The sequence below is a fragment of the Quercus lobata genome, chromosome 9 (assembly GCF_001633185.2).
Source record: "Quercus lobata isolate SW786 chromosome 9, ValleyOak3.0 Primary Assembly, whole genome shotgun sequence".
Classification (NCBI taxonomy): domain Eukaryota; kingdom Viridiplantae; phylum Streptophyta; class Magnoliopsida; order Fagales; family Fagaceae; genus Quercus; species Quercus lobata.
This window is the reverse complement of record NC_044912.1, coordinates 51,650,037-51,672,986: the sequence shown is the minus strand read 5'-3', so window position 1 is coordinate 51,672,986 and position 22,950 is coordinate 51,650,037. Positions and strand designations below refer to the sequence as shown.

The window sequence follows — 22,950 nt, the reverse complement described above, 5'->3', positions numbered from 1 at the left end:
TAAATATTTATGCGCCTTCTCTTGCTTTCCTGATGTATTTGGTTAAAAACATAAAACTGATGTCACGGGAAATTTAGTCACATAGTAGTAATATATAAATCTCTTAAAACCTAAACCTAAACCTAAACCTAAACATAAGGACTAAATATATAAACAAACTAACCTTACAAAAGCTGAACTTTATAAGCTAAAATCTATACCGTGAGTTGTAGATCTTGAATGCTATACCGTGCGTTTAGGGCTTCCTACATCTGGAGAGAGAGGGAGTTTGCAGAAACCAAAGAAAATCTCTCTATAACTTAAGAAACACAATATAATAAAATCAAAGAGATAAAATTTTCAGAGGACAAAATATTATAGATAATTTAAAAGAATTTTGGTTTAATTTTTGAACACCGCAACTCCATAAAATTCATACTAATAATAATATTTTATGATAGCGCAGTTAGAATTTTGGTGGAAAATTGTGGTGCCAGCAAAGGTTTCGGTTTTATATATATATATATATATATATATATAGATGAGTATTCAATGGTGAACAAAGTACTATGTATTAATTAATATATAAACAAAACTAACCTTACAAAAGGTGAACTTTATAAGCTAAAATCTATACCGTGCATTGTAGATCTTGAATGCTTTAGGGCTTCCTACGTCTGGAGAGAGAGAGTTTGCAGAAACCGTGACTTTATATTTCTTAACTTGAGAGAGCGGTAAGGTTGCTAGGGTTTTGTAGATTTTGAATGCTTTAGGGCTTCCTACGTCTGGAGAGAGAGAGTTTGCAAAAATCGTGACTTTATATTTCTTAACTTGAGAGAGGGGTAAGGTTGCTAGGGTTTTGAGAAGTTATAATTTTTATTTATTTATTTATTTTTTAAATATTGTGCTAACGTGTTTAAATATTGTGCTGACGTGGAAAATTGTGGTGCCAGCAAAGGCTTCGGTTTTATATATATATATAGATATTTTTTAAATATTGTGCTGACGTGTTTAAATATTGTGCTGACGTGGAAAATTGTGGTGCCAGCAAAGGCTTCGGTTTTATATATATATATATATATATATATATAGATTAGATAATAAGGTGGAAAACAATAGCATTTAATGGTGTTTTTTAATTGTTAGATCTCTTAGAAATCTACAGTGTAAAAAAGATGTAAGTTTATAAGTTACACCGTAACTTGACACCTGGTGTAACTCTAAAGAGACATTTTTTAAACCATTGGATTTAAGTAAATCCAACGGTAAAAATAAGACAGCCATTAATGCTAATATTTTGATTAAGAACTCATTTATTATCCCTTTATAATATTCTATACTTTATTCTAAACCCAAAAATAGGTATACGTTTCTCACTCTTCTCTCTTTCTCCTCCATCACTCTTCTACCTCCACTGCCATAGGGAAATAATTCAAGAAAAATTGTAATTAGACTTTAGCTTTTGTTATGAACACCATGAGTATATAACCTTTAAAAGAGCTAAATGGAAACAAAGAAGTTCATGTAGCAGATCCAACCAAATGAGATTAAGGCATAGTTGAGTTTGAGTTTCTTTTGTGACGAGATTGTTCGTGATTGTTTGACGAAACTTTTGGCCGACCTAAACTACTATAAACTTTTTATCCTGTCTTTCTTTCTTTCTATGTATGATGAGTCGTTAAAGACAATGGGCGATAAGCCATATAAGCTGGAGAAGAAATAAAACTGAAATTGGCTATATCCAAAGTTCTCCTTAGCTGTCTTGCCGTTTGTCAAATGGCTTAGAGCATCTGGGGGACAAGTTATTGGGAAAAAGTGGCTGCTTTTGTTTAGATAATAATGGGTACAATTATTAAATTCACGATTGATCAGATCATTTCATTTAACAGGGAAATATCAAGCAAATGCTTTTGAGTTTTGAGTATTGATTAAGGACACGTTTGGTAGACTGTAACGGTAATTACATAGGAATAAGAATAGGTATTACAAGGAATACAATGTACTGTAATGTTATAATTATTACCATTCATTTGTTTGGTAACAACACAATAATAGAATCTGAAGACAATGGAATGAAAGTATTTTAAATCAATCTTAAGATATATTTTAGGAAATATCTTACTCATATAATTATATTTCCTAAAAAATAATATTATTTAAATTTGAAAGAGAGATTAGTTATTTGTTTTATGATTTTTTAATTTTCATATTTGTTATATGCATATAGAAAGTTTGTTTATTTGGAATTATATTAATTTTACAAAATTAATACATTTACTAAGGAATAGTTATTACAGCCCATTTAGAAATGAATAGCTATTCCTCATTTTAAAGAATAGCTATTCATAAGGAATGACTATTCCCTATAATAAAAACATAACCAAATTATTGAATAGCTAAACCATAGATATAACTATTACATTTCAGTGCCTATTACAGTCTACCAAACGAACCCTAAATGCTAGCAGGTTTCAAGCTTTCGTTTGATTTGAAAGGATTATTTTGCTGGAGGGAATAGCGGGGAGAGAGTTTATTTTTCTTGTATCACAGGGTCAGCCTCTTTATATGTGGTTCTACGAGCCCATATTAAATTTTGCCACAATTTTGCAATTGCACATAGCAATGTGCCAATGGCCCAATGACCCAATTTAGGTTTGTACCTCTAATGTCAGTGTTCTACAGTTATTTTTTTATTATTATTTTTCCTTCTTCTGCCGGCAATCTATTCATGGAGGTGGAACAATGGTGGAGGAGAAAGAGATAGAGAGAGAAACGTAGAGAGAGAGTCAAATATAACACTTTTTTTGGGTTTAGAGAGATATAAAATATAATAAATGAGAGATAATTAATGAGATTTTAATAAGAATATTAACATTAATGAGGGTCTTTTTTTGACTGTTGGATCTATTTAAATCCAATGATTTAAAAAATGTGTAACTCTTCAGAATTACACCAGTTGTAACTTAAACCCATCTCTCTCTCTCTCTCTCTCTATATATATATATATATAACTTTCAAGGTTTATACAAATAACTCTGTATGCTTGATAGGTGCCAATTCATAACCGAAATGAGAAAGAATGAAAGAAAGGAGGTAGGAAAAAAAACCACTATCATCTCATCAAAATGAGTAGTAGCTTTCAATATACAAAGCTTCAATCATAGTCCTGTTGAATAGAAGTATGATGTCCAATGAGAGAGAGAGAGAGAGAGAGAGAGAGAGAGAGAGATGGTACTTTCAAAGGAAATACACACATTTATTACGAGTAAATCATTTTGGTTGAGTTGAATATCAGGGTGTTGGTCCTCAAAAATCAATATAAATGCTATTTCCACTGATCTGCTTTGGATAAATGGGTCCTCTTAACCTTCCAGAATATAGGTCCTCATACGAGCAACAAGATTCACTCTTGATTATCATTTGGAATATCACTTGCTACTGATTGATGAATGAGATCCACATTGTGATAAGTCTCTTTAGAGAATTTAATGATTGTTTACCCAAACTCTTCCTCCTCTTGAGGGTCTAATAAACCTTGCCCACACTTCTGCACCATCAAACGTGGGAAGTTGCTTACAGCTGAAACCTCAATGTGACTGCACTGAAACATAAAAAATCTGAGAATGATCCACAAGGTATGTTGTAATAGCCAAATATATCCCTCCATATCTAACCACGTGAAGTTCCCTTTAGTGATGCAATAGACTAGGGAAGATTCTAGGCTACCTTTCTTACTATCCAAATGACCACTAATGTGGTGGGTAAGTCTTAATCAAGATTCACTTATGATCAGATGCTCATGAAATGAAAATAAAGCACATAGAGCTAGTCCTTTCCATTTAGTGAAATATGTAGGTAGCTGGATAGAGAGAGAAGGGGCAGTACTTTGATGGCTGAGAATTCACCTTGAGGGAGAACACTTTTATGGAGAATGGTTGATTTGAGAATGATTTTAATGGTCTAAAATATTATTCCAGTACATCTTCACAAATGATGTCCCAATTATCATAAAGTGAAGCCTTACAGTGGATTGAATTTGCCAAATCTGTTGTGCATCTTCTTTGTATACAAGACGGAGTCTGTGCTTCTGCACCATCTATCCTGACCAGTCACTTACAATTGAGACCTCTTATGGATCCAATGACTCTCCCTGCAGTGACAGCAATAACTTTTATGCCATCAGCCCTCTTTGGAGAGTGGAGACACTAGCAGAAACAAATAACAGAATTAACAAACAAAAAGGTGTTCCTAGGAATGGATTTCATCTAATGATAAACATCATGTTTATAGATTGATCTACCATTTAAATACATATTGATTGAGACAGAACTGTTAAATAAACTGATAGCCATAGGATATCAAACAATAAGTTGACAGGTCATGTAGGACAATATTCAACTTTGGAAAAATTGATTGACAGGAAAAGAAAAACAGAGGAAATAAATAAATAACATAAATATTAAAAGATATGCGAGTCAAAGTTATCCATGGAAAATATATATCTTACCAGATCACAAAGAAAAGAAGAAATAAATGAGATTTTTTATATTATTCTATAAAAGAAAACTAAAGAAAGCAGCTGTGCAAGTAGTGGAGGTTAATTCTAAAACTAGTTTTCCATTGTCTTTAAGAATGGCATCAAGGGGTTGTTTGTGTCCTCAAGGTGAACTTCCTAGTCAGAGCTTCTAGTTCTACTAGGTCTTGCCTCATAATTTCAGTTTTACATTTTTCTTTGGCTATTATCAATCATCAATTGATGAATGAGATCCCAATAATCAGATAAAGAGGCCAAGCAATGCCTTACTGTTTGCGTAAACTCTACATATCAGCATGTTAGAACATACAAGACTAACCCACACTTCTGCACTGTCAAGCTTGGCCAATTTAGCAATTGAATCCTCAATAAAGATGATTCTGATCAGAAATAACACGATTACAGATATTCGACTGATAGCCGATAATTTGACAACTACAATTACTTTACAGAAAGAAATTAATAATGCTCAACGAGAGCAACAAGATTGCAGATTTTTGCAAAAGTTTCTTCTTTCCAATTGAGTGGTACAACAACACTGGGATTGCATGCATCTATTGCATTCTCCTATGGAAAATTAAAATAAATTCCATAAAAAGAGAGCAAAAAAGTGCAGATTTTACTCTCCAACAAAATTGACGTGCACACAATCAGTTGGGGCAACTAGCAGAAATAAGAAACACAAATTACTGATCTTAAATGGCCCTTGTCACAGCTTAAAAGGAGAAAGAGATGCAAGCATATGCCAATGAATTTAAAAAGAAAAAAAATAAATATACAGCTACAAACAAACAAGATCCTTTAGAAGGAGAAAGATGGCGACTTGCAAAAAATCAATATTATAGTTCTAAAGAAAGGAATCAATATTATAGCTTTACTCTATAAATCAACAGAGCTAACTTATTAGACACACACACACACACGTCAGGAGTTCTAGACAAAATTTCATCCTTAAATAAATTTGTTTAAATGAAAACAGAAAATAATGACATTTTGTGGACAACTGCTCATGGACGGTTTTTTACTTTGGATAATCTCATGCTTAGGGGTCGCTCTTTGGAAAATTGGTGTTGTGTGTGCCGTTGTAATGGGGAATCTGTGGACCATTTACTTCTTATTGTCCTGTTGTACCCTCTTTACAATGGATCATGCCAGGCTCTGTGGCGCGGTTATTTTGTTGGCATCATTGGCTTGGGAATCATATTCAGATATTTCGAATTTAATTCCAAGTTGTTTGATGTGGATTGTATGGTTGGAACAAAATCATCACTCTTTGATGACGCTAAGAAGATGTTGGAAGAGTTAAAAGTTCTATGCTAGCGTAGTCTTTTTGATTGGTGTCAATGCTGGGGTTTTACGGAGTATTCTTCTTTTTCTGAGTTTATGTTTTCTCTTAGAATAGCCTCTTGATTTCTTTTTCCTGTGTTCATCATCATGAACAACTTATATTTTTTCTTTCTCTTTTCATTAATAATATTGCTTTGATTATCTATCCAAAAAAAAAATAATAATGTCATTTTGTAAGTTTCTTATATTGGGCCCATAAAAACAAGTCAAAACTCAGAAGGAACCTAACTCAAATGTTTTAGGTTTCCATGGCAAACTCAACGCCAAATCCAACTACCTAAAAGCATAATTTCCACAGGTTTCTAATCAACCAAACAATGGGTGGTGTGGTATGGGGTCAAAATTAAAAAAGACAAAAAAGGGGGGTCCTTTAAGTTTTAAATAGTTGTCCAAATTTTAAATAATTTAAGAAAAGGTAAATCAGATCTCTAAACATAAGCAGCCAAGTTGCATTAGTTGTATTATAGTCAACAAGAAAACTTTGCAAATAATTTAATCACCTTTACTGAAATCTAATTCACTTGCAAACCCCCAAAGCCCCTAGCCAGTGCTGTAAGATGTGTAAGATGGAGAAAGTGTAGGGAATTTCACCGAATTCCCAGCCTGTGAGAAACAAAAATAGAGAAAACACACGCCAAAGAAAAATAATCACACGCATAAGAAAATATTTACGTGGTTCGGCAATTTGCCTACGTCCACGGAGTTGCAGGGATTTCACTATTATCAGGAAAAAGTACAGAGTACAACTTGCGGCTACAATATTTTTCTCTCTATATGAAACACGGCAACACAACCTCCTTAAAACCCTAATCACCAAAGTCGGTTTCTACATATACATAATGGGCCAAAATTTTTTTCTCCGCTCCATGGACTAAGCCTCAGTAAATCTCTCATTAAAAATCACGCAATATTATTCGGGTCGGGTCGGGTCGTCAAACCGGATCAAACAAAACTAGGCTCCACAAAGCCCAACAAATCTCCCACTTGGAGACTAGTTCAATCACCAACATCAAACCGCTATCCTCCAAGAAACAATCCCTTATCCCTGCAACTCATCCTCCTGTCCTTAAGTTAGAAGACCAATTGAAGCTGCGCACAGCTTCAACTTCTCAATAGTGACACCTTTAGTCAACATGTCTGCCGGGTTCTTAGATCCACAAATCTTCTCAAGTATTACCAGCTTATCTTCAACAAGGTAACGGATAAAGTGGTATTTTGTTTGTATATGCTTCGACTTTGAATGAAAAGCTGAATTTTTGGCAAGAAAGATTGCACTCTGACTGTCACTGTGTAGAATGCCCATCTCCTGCTTCTTACCCAATTCATCTAAGAAACCATGTGGCCAAATCATCTCCTTTCCAGCTTCAGTTGCTGCAACATACTCAGCTTCTGTAGTAGACAAAGTAACAATCTTCTGTAGATTTGAAGCCCATGATATAGCTGTACCACCTAGAGTAAAAACAAACCCAGTAGTACTCTTTCTACTATCAATATCACCAGCAAAATCAGCATTTACATAACCCTGCAGCTCTGATACCAGTTGTAGGGAATAAAGCTGAATTCCTAACCTGTGAGAAACAAAAAATAGAGAAAACACACGCCAAAGAAAAAAAAACAATTACACGCACAAGATAATATTTACGTGGTTCGGCAATTTGCCTACGTCCACGGAGTTGCAGGAATTTCACTATTTTCAGGGAAGAATACAATACAACATGCGGCTACAATATTTTCTCTATATATAAAACACGGCAACCGACTCCACACCAAAAAACCCTAATTACAAAAGGCGGTTCCACACAATATTATTTGAGTCGGGTCGGGTTGTCAAACTGGATCAAACAAAACTAGGCTCTATAAAACCCAACAAATCTCCCACTTGGAGACTAGTTCAATCACCGACATTAACCGCAATCCTCCAAAAAACAATCCCTCATCCCTGCAACTCATCCTCCTAGAAGACCAATTGAAGCTGCGCACAGCTTCAACTTCTCAATAGTGACACCCTTAGTCAACATGTTTGCTAGGTTCTTAGATCCACAAATCTTCTCAAGTATTACCAGTTTATCTTCAACAAGGTAACAGATAAAATGGTATTTTGTTTGTATATGCTTCGACTTTGAATGAAAAGCCAAATTTTTGGCAAGAAAGATTGCACTTTGACTGTCACTATGTAGAATGCCCATCTTCTGCTTCTTATCCAATTCATCTAAGAAACCATGTAGCCAAATCATCTTCTTTCCAGCTTCAGTTGCTGCAACATACTCAGCTTCTGTAGTAGACAAAGTAACAATCTTCTATAGATTTGAAACCCATGATATAGCTATACCACCCAGAGTAAAAACAAACCCAGTAGTACTCTTTCTACTATCAATATCACTAGCAAAATCAACATCTACATAACCTTGCAGTTTCAAGCTTGCACCTGTGAACCAAAGACATATATCTGATGAACCCTTCATATATCTCAGAATCCATTTGACTGCCTCCCAATGCTGCTTTCCAGGCCTACTCATGAATTTGCTCACAACTCCCACTGCATGTGCAATGTCTGGCCTTGTACACACCATAGCATACATCAAGCTGCCAATAGCTAAGGCATAGGACACCTTGCTCATGTGGTCCCTTTCTTCTTCTGTCTTCGGTGACTGTTCTTTGCTTAGTTTGAAATAACTACCCAAGGGTGTGCTCACTGGTTTAGCTTCATTCATGTTGAACCTGCTGAGAACTTTCTTCACATACTCTGACTGTGAAAGTTTCAATGTACCATTAGCCTTGTCTCTAATGATTCTCATACCAAGGATTTGCTTTGCAGCTCCTAAATCCTTCATTGCAAACTGTTTGGACAATTGCTTCTTCAGATTATTAATCTCCTCAATGCTAGACCCTGCAATAAGCATATCATTCACATACAACAGTAATATAATGTAAGAATTGTCAAAAGACTTAGCATAACAACAGTGATCAACTTCACATTTCTTGAACCCAATTCTATGCATAAAATTGTCAAATTTCTTGTACCGCTGCCTAGGAACTTGTTTTAGGCCATACAAGCTCTTTCTCAGTTTGCAGACTAGATTCTCTTGTCCCTGAACAATGAACCCTTCTGGCTGAATCATGTAAAGGTCTTCCTCCAAGTCACCATGAAGGAATGCTGTCTTCACATCTAACTGCTCAAGATGTAAATTTTCTGCAGCTACTATTCCCAGTATCAGTTTGATTGTTGACATTTTCACAACTGGAGAAAATATCTCTGTGTAGTCAATGCCTTCCTTCTGTTGGAACCCTTTAACAACTAATCTAGCCTTGTAACATTTGCTACCATCATGCTCATTCTTTATTCTGTATACCCACTTGTTGTGCAAAATCTTCTTTCTTACTGGTAATTCAGTCAGTTCCCATGTCTGATTCCCCAACAAGGAATCCATCTCATCCTTCATGGCTAACTCCCACTTGCTTGAATTCTCATCTTGCAAGGCTTCATCATAACACTTTGGCTCACCACCATCAGTCAACAGGAGATAATTTAGAGTGGGTGAATAACGCTGTGAAGGTCTAATGTTCCTGGAAGATCTGCGGACTTCAGCTACAAGTGTACTCGGATCTACCTGTGAATTTACATTCTCCTTATCTTCTTCACCCCTTTTCTGGATAGTACCTTCAGTCAATTCATCTAAGTTGACAAACTCAGATTTCTTTTGATTTATCTCTTTCACATCTGACACTACAGTTGATCTGTCCTTGTACATAACCTGTTCATTAAATATCACATTTCTACTTCTGATGATTTTCCCGTTTTGTTCATCCCAAAACCTATAGCCAAATTTCTCATCACCATAGCCAATGAAAAAACATATTTTAGACTTTGCATCAAGTTTACTACGAGCATCAGAATCAATATGAACATAAGAAACACAACCAAAAACTTATAAGTGTGAAAATTTTACCTCTTTACCACTCCAAACCTCCTCAGGAAGTCTGAACTCCATGGGAACTGATGGTCCTTGGTTTATCAGGTAAGCTGCAGTGCTAACAGCATCAGCCCAGAAAGTTTTTGGTAGTCCAGTATGCAACCTCATGCTTCTAGCACCCTCATTGAGAGTTCTGTTCATGCGTTCAGCCACACCATTTTGCTGTGGTGTCCTAGGAATGGTCTTCTCCATCCTAATTCCCTGTGCAGTACAATACTCACTGAACCCTCCATCTATGTACTCTCCTCCATTATCTGACCTCAAACATTTTACTTTCAAACTTGTTTCTGTCTCAACCATGGCCTTCTATTTCTTAAAAGTTTCAAATACATCAGATTTATTTTTCAAAAAATAAACCCATACCTTTCTGCTTGAGTCATCAATGAAAGTGATGTAGTACCTTGAACCTCCAAGGAATGCAACCGGAGAAAGCCCCCATAAATCAGTGTGTACTAACTCCAATTTTTCAGCCTTTGGTGTTCTGCTAGTTTTCAAGAAGCTCACATTTTTCTGCTTTCCTAAGATGCAACTTTCACACATGTCAAAATCAATGGACTTCAATTCTGGTAGTTTTCCTTTTGACAGCAGCATCTTCATCCCTTTCTCACTCATGTGACCAAGTCTGCGGTGCCATAGGCTTATATCAGTACTTGCATCAGCAACTGCAATTGTGTCTCTTGGACATGAGGTCATATACAGAGTACCAGTCTTCTTTCCACGAGCCAATACCCTAACTCCCTTTGTAACCTTCCAAGTACCACCGACAAATAGTATTGCATGTCCTTCATTATCAAGTTGTCCAACAGAAATCAGATTCCTCCTCAGGTCAGGAATATGAAGAACCTTCTCCAGTAACCAAACAGATCCATTGGGCAACAATATTCGGACGTCTCCCATACCTACAACATCCAAGGCTGAACCATCAGCCAAATACATCTTACCAAAATCACCTGCAACATAATTTTGTATGATTTCTCGGTGTGGAGTGGTATGAAACGAAGCTCCTGAATCCAAAACCCAATCATCAAGTGGACTGTCTACTACAAGAAGTAATGCATCCTGTACCTCTTCTGTTACAGCATTAGCAGAATCATTTCCATTTTTCTTCTTAGGACTTTTGCATTGATTCCTAAAGTGACCTGTTTTTCCATAGTTCCAGCATTGTACTTGTTGGCCTGATCTAGATTTGCTTCTGTTCCGATTAGAATTTCTGGATTTTGATCTGCCTTGGTTTGAATTTCTATCATTACCTCTGCCTCTTGTCTCAAGGTTTAGGGCAGAACCAGATCCTGAGGTTTCACCTGCATCTCTTCTGCGAATCTCCTCAGCCAGAATTAAATCTCGTATGTCATTGTACTTCAGCTTTTCTTTTCCTGTAGAATTGCTTACTGCCATCCTCATTGCCTCCCAACTGTTTAGCAAAGAAGCCAAAACGATCAGAGCACGAATCTCATCATCAAAATCAATTTCTATAGACGACAATTGATTTGTGATAGTGTTAAATTCGTTCAGATGTTGTGCTACTGATGCATTTTCTGCCATCTTCAAATTGAACAATTTCTTCATTAGATGCACCTTGTTGTTTACAGACGGCTTTTCATACATACCGGACAAAGCCTTCATTAGATCTGCTGTGGTCTTCTCCTTTACAATATTGTGTGCAACAGACCTAGACAGAGTTAACCTAATAACTCCTAAAACCTATCTATCAAGAAGCGCCCATTCCTCAGCCTTCATAGCCTCAGGTTTTTCCCCTAGAAGCGGCAGATGCAACTTCCTCCCATAAAGGTAATCCTCGATTTGCATCCTCCAAAATCCAAAGTCTGTGCCATCAAACTTTTCTATTCCAGACACCTTTCCTGCTTCCTCTACCATTGCTCCCACTCAAACCTAACCCTAGGCTCTGATACCAGTTGTAGGGAATTTCACCCAATTCCCAGCCTGTGAGAAACAAAAATAGAGAAAACACACGCCAAAGAAAAATAATCACACGTACAAGAAAATATTTACGTGGTTCGGTAATTTGCCTACGTCCACAGAGTTGCAGGGATTTCACTATTATCAGGAAAAAGTACAGAGTACAACTTGCGGCTACAATATTTTTCTCTCTATATAAGGCAACACAACCTCCTTAAAACCCTAATCACCAAAGTCGGTTTCTACATATACATAATGGGCCAAAAAAATTTTCTCCGCTCCATGGACTAAGCCTCAGTAAATCTCCCATTAAAAACCATGCAATATTATTCAGGTCGGGTCGTCGAACTGGATTAAACAAAACTAGGCTTCACAAAACCCAACAGAAAGATGTGCCTTAAAAAAACCAAAGAAAAAAGGTTTACCAGCTGTGTAGATTCATCAAAGTTTCCACTTTCACTAGGATTCCTCTTCTTCACAATAAGAGTCACCTTGTCGTTGTGTGCAAAAATTCCCAAACCAATTTTCAATTACATATGGTGCTCTATCCACTTTGGGTGTGGTTGTACATCATTAAAGGTACCTTCTGCACTAGGTCCAGCCCCATCCCCATCTTAGTCATCATGCCTTTGCTTAATGTTGGTGTCTTTTCCTGAATCATCAAAATCATCCTTATTAGGAATGATTACATAGCTGCTACACCTAGCCTTAGTTTGTTTGAGATCTTCAATGACTTGCTCGAATACCAAATGGGCACCGCATTTTGTAACCTCCAAGCCTGGACCGAAGGTTTGTAATGTAGCCTCAATCTGACTGAATTCATTAGCTTTGACTCAATTCAATTTTTCAAACCAGTCCTCTCCGAAGAATGTTGAGGGATAATATTCCAGCCAAATATGATACAATTCAATCTTACCAAGTTCCTTGGATAAAGAAGATCCACTTCACCAGATTCATATCTGCTGGCTTTAATGAAACATTGAAGCTCATGCGTATATCTCATATATCCCAAATCTTCAGTACTAGGAAGTTGGTCAAGTGGATAATGCAGGCAGCATAAAAAAATAATGCACAAAGTAATTCCCACATGATATAAAATCAAATTGTGATGTCCTTAAAAGAAGTTCATGGATCTAAAATAAAATAATAAAATAAGAAAGATATCATGTAGGACAGGACTCAACTTCAGAAAATTTAATTGATAGAAAAATTGAACAGAGCAAACACAAATTGCATAAAAATTATTTTTTTACAAAAAATGAGGGAATGCTAATGTGAGTTAAATGTATCCATGGAAAATTCAGATCTCATCAAATCACAAAGAAAAGAAGAAATAAATGATATCTTTTATATAAATCTATGACAGAAGGAAGAGCACAGAAGTAATGAAGGAAACTGTGCAAGTACTGGAAAGGTTATTCTAGAGCTTGTTTTCCCTCATCTTTAAAAATGGGATCAAGGGGTTTTCTTAGACTCTCAAGGTGAAATTCCTCATTAGAGCTTCTAGTTCTACTAGGTCTTGCTCATAATTATAGTTTTATATCTTTCTTTTGCTATTGCCAATCATCAACAGACGAATGAGACACCATTTATCAGATAAAGAGGCCACACAATGGCTTATTGTTTGCTAAAACTACATATCACCATGCTGTTAGAAGAGTAGCCCATGCTTCTGCACTATCAAGGTTGGCCAATTTCTAGCAATTGAATCTTCTTTGCTAGAAATTGAGGCTTATGTATCTTCTAGTAGTCTAGCGTTTGTATTATGATTATGATTCTATTTATTAAGTGCCAAACTCCCTTCCAAAGTGAACTTGAAGCACGTAGAATCAGAAAGCCCCTTCTCAAAATTTAGAATCACAATGAGAAATTGAATACATAAGCACTAAAAACCAAAAGTCCAACCCCTCTCTCACAGCCTGCACACCTTCCACCTTAGCCAAGCCAAGGAACATACCACTTCATAATTGTGCAATGTACCAGCCATATAAACTATAAAATTATCTCAAACTTAAATATAACCAAAATTGAACATCAAATTACAAAACAACATGATAACTGGTAGCTTTTACCTGTTGAACCAGAGCCACCATAGCAGCAAGAAAGACACAAGTTCTTCTGGGGCATAGCTCCAACTGGTGCGTTCAGAAAACATACATAACCTACTATTAGTTCCCCTGCTTTTATGGTAAGGAAAGAAATTCTAGCAAAGTCAAACATAACTGGCATGCTTGAGCCATGCTTATGTGCTCTGAAAACAAAACCATGAGAAAGCATAAAACACAGCATTTCTTCACTCATCCAGTTTCTATGAAAAATATAGGATAAGAAAACAAAATTTAAATGTTTCAATGGAAACCCAGAATTTAAATTTAAATGTTCCAGAATAGAACTGAAAAAATCATTGACTCCATTTTCAGATTTCGAAAGGGTTAATGTGATGAAGAAAAAAAAAAAAATGCCTACGTCAAAAAAGAAGACGACCTCTCTAGTAAAAAGGGTCCAATTGTAGTAAATGATGAACAGTAGACACAATCAATTGCAAACTAGTCCCATAAGAAAGAGAAAGAGGTGACTTACAAAAACATCAAAGAAAAAGAAAAAAAGTTTCCACACAATCAGAGTTACCTTATGTGCATACATTCCCAATCCAATTTTCAATTAGATTAGGGTGCTCTATCCACTTTGGGTGTGGTGGTTCTGGTTCATCATCAGACTCATCCTCATAATAAGGAGTGATGATGCAACTGCTAGACCCAGCCCCAGCCATAGTCTGTTTGAGATCTTCTATGTCTTGCTCGTATACCACATGGGCTCCGCATTTCGTGACCTCCAAGCCTGGACCTTTCGATTCAAATGTAACCTCAATTTGGGTGAATCCATTAGCATCCACTCGATTCAAATTTTCTTCCCAGTCGCTTCCCAAGTGTCTAGAGTGAATATATTCGAGCCAAAGCTGATACGATTCAATCTCACCAAATTCCTCCGATAAAGGAAGGATCACTCTGGTAGATTGATGTCCGTTAGCTTTAACGAAACAACAAACCTTATGCGTACTTATCATATATCTATAATTTTCAGTATGAAGTTGGTGAAATGGATGATGTTGGCAGAATATATAAACAGCGCACACAGCGATTCCCTTAAATTTGTCACTTAATAATAAATGTGATGGCACTTGTAGATTCACTGAAGCCCCCACATTTTGGTGCCTGTACCATTTCGGAATTTCACTTCCAGGAATTGTGAAATACGTATAACGATTCTCCTGATAGCGTCCCTGAAATAAACAAACGAATCATGATGTTTAGAACTTCAAATGCAAGAGAGAGAGAGAGAGAGAGAGAGAGAGAGAGAGAGAGAGAGAGAGAGAAAGAGACCTCACTGATATAATGTCTTAGAATTGTTGACAACAATTCACCGTAGCCTTGATTATTAAGCAATTTGACGCAATTGTGAAGATATATATTCGGCCGAAAATCATATTCTAGACTTAATGATAATGTTTCCAGCGAGGTACACCCTCTTGCATCAATATATGCAATATTTAAAGGAAGCTTGGGCAACATTTGAAGTTGAGTGCAACCACCCAAAAAAATGTCATTCAGATTAGATAGTTGAATGATACTTTTTGGGAGGCAAACAAAATTATTTCTCATTAGATATAATTTTTTTAAAGAAGACAAGCACCCAAGATCATTAGGAATTCTTCGAATATTGCAATAACTTAAATCCAGTTTCGTCAAAGACCACAAGCCAGGTAAAGAACACTCTAACATGCCCATGAGATCAGGACTTCTTCTTCCTTGCATTAAAGGAAAACTTAGGAGCTTATTGAATGATTTAGATACACATCCACGGAGAGATAATACTTTGAGATTTTTTAAGTGAACAACAGATAAAGGTAACTCTGTTATAGCAGTTCCACTCACATCTAGTTCCTCTAAACCTTCAATATTCCCCAAATTTTCTGGCAATTCATTAAGTTTTGAGCACCCAGATAAAGTGAGAATTTTTAGAGACATCAAATAACAACAACCATTTGAAAGACTTAAAAGGTTTATGCAATCTCTTAGGTCCAATTTTATAATGCCAGTAAAATACTCCACTGAGAATGGTAGTTCATTTATCGTAGTCTCACTCAAACAAAGTTCTAACAAACATGACATATTTCCAACAATTTCTGGAAACTTCTTCAATTTTGAACAACCACCAAGATCGAAAATTTCAAGTGCTTCCAAGCTGATCTTGTGAGGAAAGCTTTCGAGACATTTGCAACCATTTAGATCCAATCGAATAAGTTGTTTGAGATCTCCAAGTGATGTGTGAATCTTATATAGTCTTGTACAATGTCGAAGAATCAATTGCTTAAGTTTTGGGGCTCCACTAAGGTTTGGGATCTCAATCAAGTTTTGAGAGTCACTTAGGTCAATGAGTTTTAACTCATCTAAATTCTGTTATAAACCAATAAATAATTAGATAAAGTCAAGGCTTAATGAAAATGAATAAAACACACATTTGCATAACTAAAAATCTTACCATATTTCCTTTCCATAGTTGTTTGATGCCACTACAATGCATTCTTAATTCAACAAGTTTGTTTAGTTGAAAATTGGTTGGTATGCATTTTAAATGATATCCATACCATTCAAGAAGACGTAACTCTTTAGAAATATAATTGAGACCTTGTGGAAGTTGCACCTTACCTCTATTGAGGTCTTTTGGAAGTTGCACAGTACCATTTATGAAGTCTTGTGGAAGTTTCTCAATACCAATTTTGAGCAATCTCAAATTTTTCATCTTTAAGAAGGCTTCAACTCTCAAGTGTTCCACTTTTTGAATAGGTATGTTTAGCATTATGCCTTCAACTACCTCTGTTCCCTAATAAATAAATAAATAAATGAAATTAGAATAATTGGTAAATTCTAAGAAAATTTTATAATAACATATATACTTCTTTAGGTTCAAGTTTATACTAGTCAACTTACACTATTATTCTTCAATACATGAATGACATCCTCATAAATCCACAACCTACTACGTCCACTAGGCTCTTTAGGAGATTCGCGACGAACGATTTCTTGGCCCATATCTTGTAGCAATCCATGCATCCATAAAATTCCTTGGTCATCAATGGTTATGAGAGATTTGTCCATAAGAACGCCAATATTGTAGTCTGGATAATAACAAAAACTTTCTAGAATATCTCTTATGCAATCTTTGTTCTCTCCATTGAAAAAACATGCAATATCTAAAAACAATCCTTTCTGCATATTTGTTAGCCCATCAAAACTTGTTTGAAGTATATCCAAAATGTTTCTATTAGGCTCTTCTTTTAGTTTATCTAGGGCACTTTTCCATTCATTCGTTCTTTTAGCAAACAACGAAGAACCTAAAACTTTAAGAGCTAAAGGAAGGCCATTAGCATAATTCACAAAGTCCTTGGACAAGTTCACATAATTTTCTTTAGGATAAGGTTTATGGAAAGCTCTCCAACTAAAAAGTTGCAAAGCATCATCGTTGTTCAACACCTTAGCTGTATATATATCATCAACACCACATCTTCTCAATAAATGGCTATCTCTGCTTGTTATAATGATCCTACTCCCTAGACCAAACCAATCATGCTCCCCTGCCAATGCTCCTAATTGTTCTTCTCCATCCACATCATCAAGAACAATAAAAACATTTTTATTAGATATTGTATTCCTTATAACATTGATTCCCTCATAGACATTCCATATGTTTATTTCACTTTCCATGAGGATCTTAGAAAGAAGTTGTTTTTGTAAAGAAACTAGACCTTGATTTTTAGTTTCTTCTCCAACATTAGCAATAAAGCTACTAGCTTCAAAGTTACCATAAATTCTTCTATAAATTTCTTGTGCAAGGGCTGTTTTGCCTATTCCACCCATCCCACATATCCCAACAAAGCGAACACCACCCAACCCTTCACCCAAGTATGAATCCAACATTTCCTCCACAAAGGAGTCCATTCCAACAAGGTCCTTAGAAACACAAGGGAGTTTGTGATACAATTCACTAAATATCCTTCCAATGATTTTTTGGATAACTATTGATTCATGGCTGCAAAGAAAATAGCAAAGCAATAATTTAGATTATGTAGAGCTAGCCACATTTAAAGACAAAACATTCATTATAAACATAATCTTAGCTTTGTTTAGCCACATTGAGAGTGCCTAATTATATTTAGAAATTCATTACTAGATGGATTATGGGGGAAATTTTAGAGTAATCAGGCGCCAAATTTATTGCAAGGTCTGTGTAAAGTACATACTTGCATGACTAGAATCTAGTTCTACTAGGATTAGAATAGGGTTAGTCTAGTTTATTCTACAAATAGTTAAATACTCTCTTATCATGTGGCCAAGTAAAAAAAAGTAACCACCGCACACCCTTGGTGAGATGGTCACTCCATAAGTATAAGTGCTTGTGAGGTGTGGGGGGTAAGGGCCAGGATTCAAGTCTCCAAGAGGAAACTTCACACACATATACACTTAGATTAAGCTAGAGTAGAATTCTATATTGTATATAATAAAAAAAGAAAAAAGAAAAAAAGGTAAGTAATAATAAATGTCATTAGGGCATTTGTTAGTGAATCGTTTTAAGAAAGTTTTTATGGAAAAGGGAAAAAAAAAAAATTAATAATTTGACAACTTTTTCAATTTTCCATAAAAGTTTTGTTAAAATTTTCTTAAAATAGTTTGTTATTAATTGCCATAAGGGCACTTGCTAACAGTACCCATAAATAAATTCTAAAAGAGTAAAAAATAAATTGACCATAAATAGCATTATTCCAAAGAAATTCATACTTATCCTTTAAATCCCATCCAGCAAGATCAGCAACTTTTGTCAGAGCAGATTTCCACATTTGCACATTTCCTATGTTATCCTTGAAACTCTCTTCATGTTTAGCAAAGGCTTCTCCAAAAGTCCCTTTATGATTCTGCACATCACTAGGATTTATATAGTGAAAAACAGGTAGAACAACCAATCCCGTCTTTTCCATGCACTCAACGATCTTTGTTAGTTCAGTTAAGCACCAACTCGAAGAAGCATAGTCTCTTGATAGAATAACGACAGCAATCCTCGATTCTTCTATTGCTTTCAAGAGCTCTGGGGCAATAGATGTCCCCTGCTTGAGTTTTTCATCATCCTTGAAAGTGGATATGCCTTTTTGTTTCAATCCTGCATATAAATGATCAGTAAATTTTTTACGGGTGTCTTTGCCTCTAAAACTGAGAAATACATTGTATTTCCATCTCTTAGAAGAAGAAGATGCTGATAGAAGAAGAGCCATAAAGGAAATGGATGAGCTTGAACAGTGAGGATACAGATTCATGAAACTGCAAGTTTGACTGAAAACCCTCCAAAAAGCCTCTTGGTTAGCGCAATGGAAGTATGTGTTTGTAACTTTTAATAAGATTGAGAAGATGGGTCATCAGTTCATTTTTTCTTTTTTCTTTTTTTGATTTTGAGGAACCTCAACGGTTCATTTTTTATGACCCATCAATTAATTTTTTAATAGCGTCGGCGGGCAGGTGGCCATCCCGCTATAAATTGTCGGGATGCCTAATGAACAAGAATGTCCTTTTTATGCTTTTTTTTTCTTCCCCAGGCTTTTTGCAGTGATATTTTATCTTTTTTATTTTACTATAAAACCCATCTCTTGCTGCTATTTTCACGGGGCTGCATCTGCGCAGACCTGCACAGGAAAGTACCTGGAAGATGAGGGCCATCTGCACTCCTGCACACGGAATCTAATAGAAATTGCACTCACTCAATTTCACAATTTATTAGAATGGTGTACTGTAAGTTGACTTAAACATGTGAACAAGTTTCTACCACATTTAGTTAGCCACTTAAACATATTGTAAAATTGAGTATAAAATTGAATGGCAATTCCTCTATAAGTCATTTTTTGCTAAATAATGCGTTTATTTATTTATTTATTTATTTATTTTTTTAACTATTTACCAAATAAAGTTTCTTAGGGAAATAGCCTTGTTTGTAACTAGACTTTCCAAAAGTTGAGTTCAAAGCATTTTAAAAGAACTTGTTTGGCAAAATAACTTTAAAAAAAAAAAAAAAAAACGTTATTTTGCAATTTTGGCCCCTCTGTATTTTATTGTGCCCATTCAAAGTACACTTTATTTCAAGATGCTATAAAATAAAAGACAAAGTTTGTTTTACCATATTCATTGATGTATTATTTCTATATCTTCTTATTGAACAATAATGTCACTTTGTAAATTGGGGATACTTAAATTGAACAATAATATATTTATTTTTCTGAAAAATATTAAAAGTATTATAAATTTATAACAAAAAATTTATAAACTAATGTGATAGTGAATGTAATTGGTGCTAGTTCAACAAAATAATAAATGAGTATTTTATTTTTATTTTTTTGATTGTATATATATATATATGAAAGCTCAAATAATGTGAAACACTATAGTTTGTTTAGATCCCTAATTTTAAAATTACGGCTTAATTACTTTTACTCTAATTTATGTAAGTGCGGAACAAGAGTAAAAGATACGCAATAATAGGAACTACTCTTTAAGCCATAACCACAAGTAAACAATTAACAAATATAAAACTTAAAGAGTAAGGGAAGAGAGATGCAAACACAAGATAACATGATGATGTGTTATCGAAGAGGAAACCAAAGAACTTGGCGAAAAACCTTTCCGCGACCCTCCAAATGAAAATTAATCTACTAGTGAATAAGTTGGAGTACACGGATAACAAAACTATCCTCCAAGCCTAATCTACCCAATATACTTGAGCCCTCTAAGCTCTAGCTACCAATGGACTTGTCGGAGTTTTGTCTTCAGTAGTTATCCGGATCCCACAATACCACCCAATTGCATCCACCAATCCTCAATCGGCTTCTTTTGGCAAATCTTAAATGCTCCCGAGCTCCAAAACACTCTTTACACTCTGAAAAAGTGTGAGTTGTGTTTGGGTACAAATCTCCTCTCAAGGTATAAAAATGAGTGAGGGAAAGGAGAAGAGACTACAAAGGAATTCTCACTTTAGGATGAGTAGCTCTCTCTAAAATGGTGGGTGTGTTGTAGAAACCTCTCTAGGGTTTTCTTCTGAATAGCCTCCTTACAACTTTGTGGATAATGAGGGTATATATAGTAGGGTAAAGAAGAAGAAATGTCACATTTAAAATCCTCCAAGAAGAGAGTTTTACGGGTCACTTGCAAGTTGGCCTGAGTCGCGAAGTGACTCGCAAAATATAGCCTGGCACTTGAAATATAGCTTGGAAAGTGCTCACCAGAAATGAAATCTCACCACCAAGTCTAGCTTTGAAAAAAAGAAATGAATTCTCACCACCAAATAAAAAATAATCCTGTCAACATAAACAATAAATATTTCAAAAAATAATTTTAGGTAGTTTTATATTCAAACAATGGGGTAGACATTGATGCAATTAGAACTATGGTTTAATTAGTGACAAATCTCTTACTTACAGATGACAATTATAAACACTAGTATAAGAAAAAGGAACAAGTAAGCATACACAAGATGATAATTAATTAGTAACCATTGTCTTACATACACACCCATGGCAAGCATATAGTTTGTGCCAATACAAAAAAAAGAAAAAGAAAAAAAAAGAGTGCAAGAGGTACATAAAGATAATCCGATTACTACAACACCAAGCCTAAGCAACCGAGGTTGTAGACAAGCCCCTTTCCTTCAGAGAACATGAAACTGAGGGTTCATTTCGTACTGCTTCTCTAGCCACCTCAGCTGGACCTCCTTACTCTGAACATTAGATGCAAACATGTTCCTATCGTCTAGGTTATTCATGAAGAAGAAGGTGCTGAATATATGAAGGTGATCACCCACTTGCACCCCAGGAAGACTCAACACCATACCCATAATTGCTTGCATCTCATTAGATGTTGTGGTGCAAAATGGTGTATGAGTACTTACACTTCTACTTTCAACAATAACATCTGACATGCTCTTCAAAGAGTTGGACATCTCTTGCACAACTGAACATTTTTTTGTTTTGTTTTTTGTTTTTTGTTTCTTGCAAATTCCCCTAAAAAGGTGGGCACCACTTGCCAAGCCTTTCCCCTTATTCACTACCGGTCTTGCTCTCGACGATGCTGGGCCTTCAACCTCTATTGGGTCAACTGAGTTCGCATAGGGTTCACATTGGGGGTTAACAAATTCTTTGCTATCAGTGGAGTCCCCAGACCCTTCGGTGCATTCCTTTGGTATTTTACCACTCGTGTAGAATGCATTTTTCCCCGTTGCAACCGTGCCTTCAAACATGATTTCCATGGACTTAACATTTGGCTAAGGTTTGTTTTTAAAGGTTAATGCCTTGGGACATGCCTACATGTGGACAACCGGTAGTTAGAACACAACATAGTTGTAGACAGCTGAGTTTTTCAAAATTATGTAAAGTGAACTAACTTGAACCTTTCGGGTCCACCACTCATCAGTGGCCTGAATAATCCTAGTTATAGGATCATAACCCGACCCAGTCTCACCAAAACACTCCTTCCAAGCCTTCCACTGTTTTCTTAGATGATCCCATTTGTTTTTAAATTGCGTGTGAGTCACCAGTTTTCCCATTTCACCCAACTGCTCAATCACTGCATCAACCCCTTCCTTTCTCAAAAATCCTCCATTTATGTTGCTGTCTAGGACTTGAGTTACCGACAAATCACAATAAGATTTTAGTTCCTTAGGTTATTTCCACCCAGTTCTCACTTCATTACCATCGGCCTTCGATTTCCCCTTACCCATTTTTACTACAACTTCCTTCTATACTCATTGAGGCATTTCAACGAATAGTTTGTATGCATATCATAATCAGTTACGCATGCCCATATGAAAAATGCAAAGTAAACTCACATATACTCCAAATACAACATAGGTAGGAAGAGAAACACACAAAATTACACGAAGGAGAGAGAAAACCACATACTAATGTCATGGAAAACACAAAAACCACAGATTGAATCCTCATGGAAAAAAATATAACCACACATCAACTGATCAGAGAGTATGAAAAGTTAGACAAAACTTACCTGTGAATGCAGAGACCCACAGTGGCGACAACGACGTCCTAAGCGGAGAGAAGGTGAGCTCGAGCGAAGCACGAAGGAATGGGTTCATTTGTTCCGTGTGGGTTTGCAATTA

At 35.8% G+C, this 22,950-nt stretch overlaps 2 protein-coding genes across 10 annotated transcripts; both read right to left on the bottom strand.

Moving 5' to 3' along the window:
- Positions 1-3,185: 3,185 nt before the first annotated feature.
- LOC115959063 (disease resistance protein RPS4B-like) lies at positions 3,186-15,348 on the bottom strand. 9 transcript variants are annotated; one of them, XR_004084749.1, is made up of 6 exons: positions 15,129-15,338; positions 14,377-15,028; positions 13,821-13,999; positions 12,174-12,400; positions 4,004-4,129; positions 3,186-3,580 (listed from the first exon to the last, which is right to left on the bottom strand). XR_004084749.1 is itself a non-coding variant. In XM_031077365.1 (3 exons), exons 1-2 carry the CDS (start codon positions 15,315-15,317, stop codon positions 14,378-14,380), a joined length of 840 nt encoding a protein of 279 aa, XP_030933225.1. In that variant the 5' UTR covers positions 15,318-15,348; the 3' UTR covers positions 13,605-13,999; position 14,377. The 9 variants fall into 9 exon arrangements, 2 of the variants coding, with proteins under 2 accessions (XP_030933225.1, XP_030933224.1); XR_004084747.1 differs by having other exon boundaries at positions 4,004-4,184; positions 13,821-13,883; positions 15,129-15,337; XR_004084751.1 differs by having other exon boundaries at positions 3,186-3,575; positions 13,821-13,883; positions 15,129-15,337.
- Positions 15,349-15,520: 172 nt separating this feature from the next.
- On the bottom strand, positions 15,521-19,069 carry LOC115961976 (TMV resistance protein N-like). Its single transcript, XM_031080858.1, has 5 exons — positions 18,582-19,069; positions 16,737-17,835; positions 16,288-16,629; positions 15,621-16,202; positions 15,521-15,553 (listed from the first exon to the last, which is right to left on the bottom strand). Exons 1-5 carry the CDS (start codon positions 19,067-19,069, stop codon positions 15,521-15,523), a joined length of 2,544 nt encoding a protein of 847 aa, XP_030936718.1.
- Positions 19,070-22,950: the final 3,881 nt, after the last annotated feature.

Coding starts and splice junctions, on each gene's coding strand:
- LOC115959063 (XM_031077365.1), bottom strand. CDS start 15,317: ATGTTGCCCAAGCTTCCTTTAAATATTGCATATATTGATGCAAGAGGG. Junction 15,029..15,128: donor TAAGACATTATATCAGTGAG/GTCTCTTTCTCT, acceptor TGTTTATTTCAG/GGACGCTATCAGGAGAATCG.
- LOC115961976 (XM_031080858.1), bottom strand. CDS start 19,069: ATGGCTCTTCTTCTATCAGCATCTTCTTCTTCTAAGAGATGGAAATAC. Junction 17,836..18,581: donor GGATGGGATTTAAAGGATAA/GTATGAATTTCT, acceptor TTTTCTTTGCAG/CCATGAATCAATAGTTATCC. Junction 16,203..16,287: donor AACTATGGAAAGGAAATATG/GTAAGATTTTTA, acceptor GGTTTATAACAG/AATTTAGATGAGTTAAAACT.